Genomic DNA, 10,947 nt, shown 5'->3' on the forward strand with positions numbered 1-10,947 from the left:
AGATGACATGTATGTGCAATTGCTTAGTCACAGAAACACAGAAGGTTTATCTCATAGATTTCTGTTAATGCGATAAGGAAATATTAACACTTGGAACTCTGTTTCATAATAATTTTATCATCATACGTAACAGGAAAGCTAAACATAATAATATTATGAATTGGTATAGGCATAATGATTTTTCGAATGCTGCAATGCTATTAAGCTCTAATAGTTGAATCAGTTAAATGTCAATAACAGAATGAAGTGTGATAATGCTTTACGTAAATTTAATACTAATACAATAGTTTGTAAGATAAAGTACGTATATAGAGTTCAAATAAGTGCATACATGGAAAGTTCTTATCAACATATTACATTAGTCTTAAGTCGTATTATAGAAACAAATTCATAAGGTATATAATATATTATTTTTCTAGCCATGTCCATATCATATGATTATTGTATATATTATCATATATAAAATTTATTATTACAGTTAAGTTATCATAAGAATGATTAAATTACAGATTTTATATTTAAATAAATTGTATTACGATTTTTATATAGTTTTATGACTTCTCATGCTCTGAACATGTATTATAAATCGAACTCGCCCCCTTCCTTTTAAGAATTCTGTTTTCCTTTATGAATTATTCATCGTGCACTTATCACAATAATTTGTAGTATTTTTTATTTATTTATTGAGGCCATTCGAATTTTTCTTTTCTTTTCTGCACTTATTTGTAATTGTGCATGGTTCAATGCATGAATTTTACGTATAGAGTATTTGAAAAGCACATTAAAAAATTTATGTACTATGTGCTCTACGCATTTCCCAGGACAGTTTTGTATTCACGTATCGAAGTGGGAACTACCAACTGATTAAAGATAGACTGTTTGCTATAATTTATTATGGACGAAGATAGTTGAATATAGTGACGCAGAAAGAATATCCTTTAGCGAGTAACTTGCGATTGTGGTAAAGCCGGACATATAATCTTCTCAGATATACTGATACGTATTATGTATGTATGTAGAACACACATATTCCTGTAGGATATAATTTAAACCGTACATGTGGTATATTATCGTAAGAAATCGTTTGCATTCTTGTGCTTTATCCGAAATAATTCCGTGTAGCCTCAACAGTTTTTATTTAATTTTATTTCACTATTACATTGCCAATTTTTTAATAACTATTGTATGTCAACAGCCTCGTTTAGAGCTGACACTTTAATTTGCTGATGCAATACGGAAACATGTTAAGCTGCTACTCGCTGGTATGTCCTCCTTAGTCTGGAATTCATTGCTACGTGTATTCTATTGAAAGTAGAAATTACAAATCGTTTGAAAAATAGTATAAATAAATAAGACTTCTTATAGATCTCAACTATTAAATTATGAATATTCTGTTAGCATTAATCTATTGCAATCATCATTTTACTTTTTACTCCTCTGTTTTGTTGAACTAATGAAATTGCTTCATAATTAAATATTGAACTAGTATTCGAAGTTTTATTTTCATCAATTTCGATGGAATGAATGGCGCCTAAAAACGGCAGTCGAGCTGCACCGGCGGCGGCGACGTTTAATAATTCCACCGTCTTGTCAACGTGCAAGGGCGTGGATCTCGATCAGCGATACGCGGAGTCTGTTTAGACAGCGGGAAATATCGGATCGGACACTCGCGTGTAGTGCAGGGAACGAGAAAATCATTTAGTAGTACATACGCCGAAGTCGCATGGTCGGCCGTGTATGTACGTACATAAACACGCATATGTTGTGCGTTAGTAGACAGATAATGTGTATAGCCGTGTACTCTCTTTCTTCTTCGCTTTCGCGTTCGCTCGCTCGTTACTACGCGCGTTAGTTCTCTCTTCTTAACGCGGAACTTTCGACCTCTCGTTCAGTCGCCGGCTAATAACGCTGATCACTTCAGTTTATGCCCGACCCTGTCGTCGGTCGGATCGGATCGTGGAGAGATCGTGAAGAGGAACCAGTAAACAGTCGCCGACGGGGAAGACGCGGCGGATACGCGTTTATTTGTGTCTTCGTCGTGGAGGACCTAACGAAACTGGTAAAAATTTCACTGCGAATCTTCTATCTGCTACTGTTATTTCTTCTTCTTGTTCCTCTTTCCTCGTTGTTCTTCCCGCCTGACGCTAGACCTCGTCTTTTCTATTCCGGTTCGCTTGTACTCGTGCTGCTTCTACGAAATTAAAGAATAGGAGAACACGGCGGCCGTGAACTCCCACGACGGAGGAGCTGCTCATTTTTCGGCGATGATTCACTTGGTCGAGTCAGTGGTCGCCTCCTCCACGCGACGAACTACGGTCGATAGTGTTGACAGAGACTAAACGCGAATAGATCGATTAGATTAACGCAAATCTCCACAGCGTTGTTAGAGGAAAACTAACTTTCATTTCAATCGTTAGACGATTTTTTATAATCGTTTTTCTTCTCGGTTTCAATTCTACGTGCTCTTTCTCTGCTTATCTACAAAGCCACGCACGTGTCACTCCGATATAGCGTTACGATAGCTCAGTAGTAGGCTCCTACGTGCACTGCCATTGCCACTATATTTTCATTACGGACATCTTTTTTGATTTTTTTTGTGGCTGTGCTAACTCGTCGACTGACGATCAACGTTTATGTTTATACCTTTGAATTCGTGACTGGCAATGACGTGATAGTTAATCATATGTCAGCAAATTGTATTGCATGCTCGATGTGATTTCAGCAATCCTGGTGTGTGATATAAAAAATAATCAATTATTNGTGAAGTATTGAGTTGTTTTAATTTTTATATTGCGATTTGAATAGATTTTGATTTAAATCAAATTAATCTCTCTTTAGCGTTATCATTGAACTTGTACCTCTCTCGTGGAGGTAAGAGGTCTGTTATCAATGATACTCCCGGCTCTCGGCATGCGACGTGTGAGAAGGTTAATCGGTGATTAATCGACTCGGGAGTCGAAGCATGATTTACCGACTTTGCTCGATCCACTCAATTCGAATACAGATTAATGTCAAGGTTAAAACGCGTAGATTTTAACAAATAATACAAATGTTTCGTTGATAAAGCGCGTTCCTAAAATAACTTCTATATCAGTTTAATTGAATTTCCCACTATTGCTCCAATTAAATATCGATGGTTATCATTTTACGTCCGGGATGAGATTGTAAAAACTGGCTCTCTCAAATTGTAAATATATTCTACGGAATTTGTTTCATTAATGAAATGAAAATGGTAATGAGGATAATTTCGTTTACTTTATGCAGGATGGGAGCGTCTTGCGACGTGCTTGTACGTGCTCGAAAATTTACCGAGTAGTTTCATAGTTGCAGATTTACATTCCAAGTTCCGCCAGTCAACACAAGAATAATCTTCTGAAATTTACTAATCCGGGTAACAAAACTCGGACGGTGTGAACGAGGAACGAACGTGGTTCGTTCTTCAGCCTCTTCAGCATCACGCTGCCGCCGGTTCATAATTAGAATTTATACACCGATTGTCTTACCCGCCCCGTTTGAAGAATTCTTCGTTTCTTCGTACGCAATCTTCTTCCCCTATCTTCCTCTTATGCATTCTTCATTGTGCTATCGTTACTCCGTCGCTTTTCTTCAAACTGAATCGACTATTTAATTTAAATTCATTCCGGATGTCCAACGCTTTGATCTTCCTTATCATCGCAAGTGGATTTAAATTCGATCATTTACAGCCCAGTCGAATCAACCGCCGGGGATAAATATAAATGAACGGAGTCCATGCTTGAACCGAGCGAAATTTGGTGGAAATTGAAGAAAAATATACAAGTCAATGAACCGTTTCGTTTGAATGCGAGTATAAAGGTGCGCGCTCGGCTTTTACGTTTCGAATTAATTGGGCGCGTGTAAACGCGCCACTTTTGATCATTACAAATTAGAATACAAATACAACCAGCTTTCGACCGTTGAATGTTCTTAGAAAGTGCTTTGACACTTCGTTATCACTCGCTGTACGTTGTCCACCGCGGTCCGACTCCTGCGTCGTTTGCCACGTTTTTAAGCCTGCTTTTAATTCTTCATTAATCATTACTGGTTCGCGGCGTGAGATAACGTGTGTACGCATCTGATATGTAAGGAAGACATCAAGGCAAATTGCATTCACATGCAGATTGGGAGTGATCATGCTCCATTAACCGTCACGCGAAACGTAATCGCGACTTTCTACCATTTCTCTGGACAAATATTTTAAAATCATCTTTTTTTTTTCCCCTTATCTTATTGTCCTACAATTCTTTCCGAACGCGAATCTATTTCCTGATGCAAACTACTGATAATGTTACTTTGGCTCACGTGGTTTTTATGTCATCGCGCTTATATTAGTATAGTACGAATGTGTGTATGCGAGCGCGTTTGATGCACATTTATCAACACGTGATAAGCCGTGCGAATTATTTAATACTCTGCATATGTGGCTTAAGATACAACATCATCGTTTCATTCTCTATCCTTCTCTGTTTTATGAAAAATGGACTGTACTTACTTGCAAAGTTATGACTGTCATACTGATAACAACATCAATTTTCAGTAATATGTCAAACAATCGGAGTACATCATTAATATCAGTTTAATAAATTTTTATTATTTAAAATCTGATTCGACATAGGATTTAATATTTAGCGAGGATATATTTCGCAGTCATGTAAGGCCAAAATAATCGAGGAAATATTTAAGATTAAATGCCATAACTTGCACGCGTCGACACGTGCTTTTGACGTAGTCTCTGGTAGCGAGGTGATAATTCAGCGACAACAAGAGTACTTTCATAATTAATTACGCGATTGTCAAGGTTCACTGCAAAACTCTGTATATCGTGAAATTCCAAAATTATTATCGCCGTGCATGCAAATTAATTTATTATCTTTGGGAAAAAAATGCTCTGGTAATTAAAATTATCTACGAGTTCCTAGATTGCGTTGAACAATAAGTAATAAATTATCTCGAATCAGATGAGAAGTCGTCTTCTGTTTTCTTTCAATCAAAAATCATTCTCTTCGTTAGGAGACGAGTCTTTCGCGTTTCATTTTCAATTCCATTAATTCCAATCAGATAAGAAGACATTTATTATTTTCTTTCAACGGGAATAATTCTTTTTTCCTCATTTCCGTAGAACATCGGCTGGAATCAATCGAAGGATGACGATCGCAGAGAACACAGAGTCGAAGCAGAGTCCGATGGGTGATGGCAATGAGGTGGCCGTCGATCGACGACGGTTGAACGAGGAGACGCAGGAGATCCAACGAACCGAGGAGAGTAGCACGAGCTCGAGCACGGAGGGTAACCCGTTGCTAGAAACCGGTGCCAGGAGCTCGTCGGTGAAAATCGATGTATCAGTCGCGAAGCCGAAGAAGTCAGATAAGGATGAGGAGGATCGGGTGAACGCAAGGAAGGACCCGGAAGTCGACGAACCTAACGCGATCGTACCGCCGGATGGCGGGCTCCGGGCATGGATGATAATGATAGGCAGTTTCATCATCAACGGTGTTCTCTTCAGCGTTATCAACACGTACTCGTTGATCTACCTCGAACTGCAGAAGAGGCTGCTGGAGTCTGGGGAAACGGCGGCCTCCTCCAAGGCGGGTGAGTTCACAGATTTTTCGATAATTGATGCTGAGATTGAGAGATAGACCGCATGATGTAGAAAGCTTTTAGTGTAGCATTGTCGTTATAGATTAGAAGTAGAAGAGTTATTAGGAAAATCCTTATAAATGTATATAATGCGCAGTTTTTAGGTATTAATAATTTAGCTATCAAAAAAGGATACAACTATTAGTTACTTTTTATCATTAAACTATTTCAAATATAGTTCAATAAATGTCTGTATAAATGTTGATTATATAGACAGGTAAAAATTGAAATATTTGTACCGAAACGAATCGTATCGTGATTTACATGTGGTTAAGAATTCGGATTAGATAAAACATTCGGACGTGTTCGTACTCAGATTATGAGAGAAGAAATGATAAACGAGTTGCAGCTGTTATTTTATCTGCTCAATTCTGTCGGTGTGTTATTTAAAAAAGGAAAGAGGTAATAGTTGCATAACTAAGGATATTCAAACAGTGACCGTCCTTCGACATGTCTCACTGTCTTCCTGATAAGGAATTTAATATATAATTTGAGATACATGTTACATACATGTGTGTATGTATGTACACTGACGTCCGTAAGTTCACGGAGTTATTTATTAATTGTGCAATTTAAATTCAAATAAAAAATGAAGTATATAATAATAATTCCAAACTTGAGAGAAGTGATATGAAGAATTCCTTCTTTTATAATAAGGAAAAATAGGAAAGAACTATTTTCACTGTTCTTATGCTAGTATATTTACGAATCGTTTTATTTGAATATGGAAATTGTCTCTGAAAGATTACCCTTCATTGATATGTACGTATCTATTTGTGACCGTATTACATTAGAATGGTCGAAACGATAAGATTATGTTTGGAATATCGTACCTAATTACGATTTGCAGAATAGATTTCAGAAACCAGGGGCGAAGGTTTACGTTGTTTATCCTAGAAAATGTTCAGCTGAATTTGTAATTGTTTTGAAGCAATATCGGTAATCGAGAGTTATCGCAATACAATTAAAGTATAATATATGTATAAGAGACATGTAGCTTGAGTAATTTATTTGAAAGTTCATACTGTTGCGAGAAAGCGTGTCTCTTCACCTCTACTGCAAACAATCCATATTTGTGTGAAGCAGTCGCTCAGTAGAAGCGATGAACCGTGCTATCTTATTATTTTTTGTATGCAATTTTTATAACGATAGTACGTAATCTAGTTTTACTGGCAGATCGTTGAACCGTCTAGGTTTCATTCATTTAACTTTTCTCCCTGCATTTCCACGTCGTTTCACCCTACTGAATAGAAAACAATCAATGTTTAAAAAGATCAACGAGACACGTGTTAAATACACCTACGTTTTACGCTTGATATGTTTAATCAGAAAATGAAGATATTAGAACTGAATTACGTTTGGTTGACATCACAAATTGAAGGCAAGGATAAAATCCAGCGTGGAGGATATAGTAACGATCGTGGTATCTCAAGCATGAGTTGATCAATGAACATTTTGATAAGAATGCGAACGACATATCGCATAATCTATTCGTTAATTTGTCCGTGACCTGAATTCGATGCTCAAAATTAATTATACGTAAGTCTAGTACACGCGTTGACGTATCCTAAGACTTAATCATTAGTTAAGCGAGACATAGTATAATTACTTTGGGCAGCGTATCAATTAAACGGATCGATCAGGCTAATCATTCACGGAGTCAATGCCCTGGACAACCTGGATCTGAATTAATCGACAATTACATGAACATTAATAGCAACGAGGGTCAAATAATATTAATCTAGGGGTAGTATACTATTTAAACTGGAACTAGATCTTTGCTTAAATAAAACGAACTCTGAACGGCCTTTTGCTCTTATTATCAGTACATTTACAATTATTATGCGTGTTCAATCTATGATTAATTGACATCATACCATTCAATTTGAATTCCGTATTATAGTACACCTTTTATGAAATCGATTCATCCCCTTTATTTCATTTTATACAATATCTGATAATATTTATTCGACGGAATTATTTGACTGATGGTGCATTTTGAATAAGGATTAATAGTACGTCAGGAGCAGGCAATATCAAGATCAAAGTGAACGGTTCGTTGAATATCGGTTGTATGATGGTACTTCTGTTATGTGAATTTTCATTGACCGAATATTTTGTTGCCGAACGTTCTGTTATCTGAATATTCTATTAAGCCCTTTTAGTAACTCCCCATACACCGTTTCTTTTCGACGTCACTCTTCGCAAATAAAGTTACACACGTATATTCAACGTATAGCGTGTGCAATATGCAGTACATGTGAATAAGGATGAAGGAATCATCAAAAAGATGAAAAGGTGTACAAAGAAATCTTGCGTTAAAAAGTACGTAGAGATAAAAGTTCCCGGGACAGTCGTATAATAATAGAAGTTTCACTGCGGTTCTACACAATGCCGGCAGTAGAGAATGGGCAAATATTCGCATAGACAGTAGAATCCTCAAAATTGGCTTTTGTCGAAATTGTCAGAATTTGGCGAAAGCATTCGTGCTTTTGTTTCAGCCTTAGTAGGGTCGTTAACCATCGGTACCACGTTCTTTTTATCGCCAATTTCTGGGATTCTCACCGATAAAATTGGGATTCAGATGACCACATTTTTGGGTGGTGCTCTTGCGTCCGGTGGTATGCTTCTCTCCTCGATATTTTCTAGCAAGGTAAATAACCGTTTTTTTTTTTTTAATTATTTTTATCAATTAACAAATTTGATTCCAATCATTATTTCTCTATTTGTAATGAATTTTGTCTTCTGTCCCTGTATTTTAATTTCTCTGTTCGTTGTGTGTGAATTAGTTGAACATCGGCGATCTTATAATTCAATTTTGCACGTTACATTCCCGGCGGATAATTCCCTTATTGTAATTAGTAACACAAGGTTAACGCGGCTAGAATAATGTCAAGCGATCGAAAGAACAAGCCTAAACAAAGTCGATGGGATTGTAACTACTGTTGTCGTAATTGCTTCGAGTTATTTCGTGCTTCAGGTATCGTTACTTTATCTGACATACGGCGTCATGTACGGGCTCGGCGCGAGCCTTGCCTACACACCGAGCCTGGCGATCCTGGGCCATTACTTTAAGAAATACTTAGGCCTGGTCAATGGGATCGTCACTGCTGGAAGCTCCATATTCACGATACTTATGCCGTATCTGATGGAAGTCATACTTCGATCTTTCGGCCTGGAGGGAACGCTTAGGTTTCTGGCTCTCCTGACTGCGACCGTTATGGCTTGCGCCATTCTCTTCAAGCCCATTCCTTGTAAGCCATACTCCTTTAATCTTTTTAATTGTTGGTATTGGATTTAAAGATCAAAATTGATTTGGCTAATGCTATTTCATCTTGGAGTATATTTTTAATAGATTATTTGATATCGAAGCGATTTGATTGTAACTCTTCTTTTATTATAATTGTTTTAGCAAACACGGCACCGCGAGATCAATTAAAATCCAAATCGACTTTTAAGTCTTGTGTAAAGCAAATGGTGAACGTTTCTATCTGGAGGAGAAAACGATACGTGGTGTGGGCCAGCTCCATCCCTCTCGCACTCTTCGGGTTAGTATAATCATCATTTCGTTTGTAACGCTAGCTGCGGTTTCAGTCACTCTTTTTTTTTTTATTCGATTGTGAAACCGTGCGTTTTAATTATCAACGCATGAATTGATGTCGAAAACCATCGAGTTAACAATTTCGAGATCAGTGGGGCAATGTAAATGCTCAAATTGAATAATCGTAACGCCATTTCCAATACGCGTTTTTTCCCTCGCTTCGAAAAAGCATTTTGTAGGAATATATTAGCTTCAATAAAAATAAATGGCTTTTTTATTTGACTTGGCGCAGGGCAGACCGTCTTTTAATATAAAAAATCCGTAACGACATTTTAGAGTTGTTTAGAACAAACAGAACTTAAACGTTCTTAAAAGATTTGTACTTTGATCGCGGAAGGGTTGAAGTAGTTTCGGTCGACGCGGAAGCGATTACAACCAGTTGTAATACGAAACCAGCCGGGAAAGTCTCGCGAAAGCAGAACTCGTTCCTTGAGGACTCGTCGGGTTACGGGGGCGTGTAATCCAAGTCGTATCGCTTGCAGTGAAAATAGCGCGCGCGCATGTGTGTGCGAAAAACGGTTTGAGTGTTAAGTGACACTTTTTTAAATTAACATCTACGTTGGTTTCAGGTATTTCGTACCGTACGTTCACATCGGTAAATTCGTGGAGACGGTGTTCAAAGACGCGGACGGTAAGCTGCCGATCATGTGTATAGGTATCACTTCCGGTGTCGGTCGACTGGTGTTTGGCTACATCGCCGACCTGCCGAGGGTGAACAGAGTTCTGTTGCAACAAGTAAGTCTAGAATCTAATTTTTAAGTGAAATTCAATTAACATTGGAATTTTTGTGATAAAATGTAGGTAGACTTTTAAAAACAATTGTTTTGTGCAATAAACGTGTTAGTTACCTTTGTAGTTAGGAAAAGTAGGGGGAAAATGTTAACTGTACAGAACATCGAAGTTTTGTAGGACACTTTATAAAGTATAATGGACGAAAATTATTAATTGTTTATTAATTGATACAGTTTCAATATTTATTTAATGTTTCAAACAGTTTGGATAAAGCAGCTTTTTATTTTGGAAAGGAAACTTTAATATTATATTTAATTAAATAATATTAAATTCCTTGTTGAAATGAAACCGTGTAATTTTCGTTGATTACATGTTTAATTATTCTGTTTAAAGTTCATTCTTTTATATATAGATGTTTATTTATTAAAAGTTTAATTAACTTGCTTGTAATTATCTTGCGTGTAGATGTAAAAAGTTGGAAAACATTTGTGTAGGGTACACGCGGAAATTCTTTGTTAGATTATTTAGCGCGTTGGAAGCGAACCTGCATAATTAGTATTTAAATTCTCTTTAAATGAAATTTCGCTTCTTTTTTGTTTCAGATATCATTCTTCAGCATCGGCATTCTTACGATGCTTCTGCCTGTTACACCCTCGTTCCTGGTGTTGCTCATCATTTCCCTCGCAATGGGTCTGTTCGATGGGTGCTTCATATCCCTTTTAGGCCCGATCGCATTCGACATTTGCGGTCGAGAAGGAGCAACTCAAGCCATCGGGTTCTTATTAGGCATGTGCTCCGTACCTTTGACCGTGGGTCCGCCCATTGCTGGTCTTCTATACGACCAGACGGGTAAGTGAATCAGTTAATTTATATACTAATCACCTTTTACTCAAACTTCGCATTTACAAGTCGAATAGTTTATCTTATGAATAAAATTGTAATATTAATCGTATAATTCT

General features: G+C 37.2%; 1 protein-coding gene across 1 annotated transcript in view; it reads left to right on the forward strand.

Moving 5' to 3' along the window:
* Positions 1–1,319: 1,319 nt before the first annotated feature.
* Positions 1,320–10,947, forward strand: part of kar (monocarboxylate transporter 10-like protein kar) — a 13,847-nt gene continuing 4,219 nt past the window's right edge. Inside the window, exons 1-7 of the mRNA XM_026815487.1 lie at positions 1,320–2,059; positions 5,138–5,607; positions 8,157–8,308; positions 8,636–8,909; positions 9,068–9,203; positions 9,826–9,991; positions 10,591–10,837. Coding sequence (XP_026671288.1) covers positions 5,163–5,607; positions 8,157–8,308; positions 8,636–8,909; positions 9,068–9,203; positions 9,826–9,991; positions 10,591–10,837 — 1,420 coding nt within the window. The 5' untranslated portion in view covers positions 1,320–2,059; positions 5,138–5,162. The remainder of the gene's footprint in view (positions 2,060–5,137; positions 5,608–8,156; positions 8,309–8,635; positions 8,910–9,067; positions 9,204–9,825; positions 9,992–10,590; positions 10,838–10,947) is intronic.

This window comes from Ceratina calcarata, unplaced genomic scaffold (genome assembly GCF_001652005.2).
Source record: "Ceratina calcarata isolate Rehan_Ccalc_2016 unplaced genomic scaffold, ASM165200v1 scaffold453.2, whole genome shotgun sequence".
In the NCBI taxonomy this organism is placed as follows: Eukaryota; Metazoa; Arthropoda; class Insecta; order Hymenoptera; family Apidae; genus Ceratina; species Ceratina calcarata.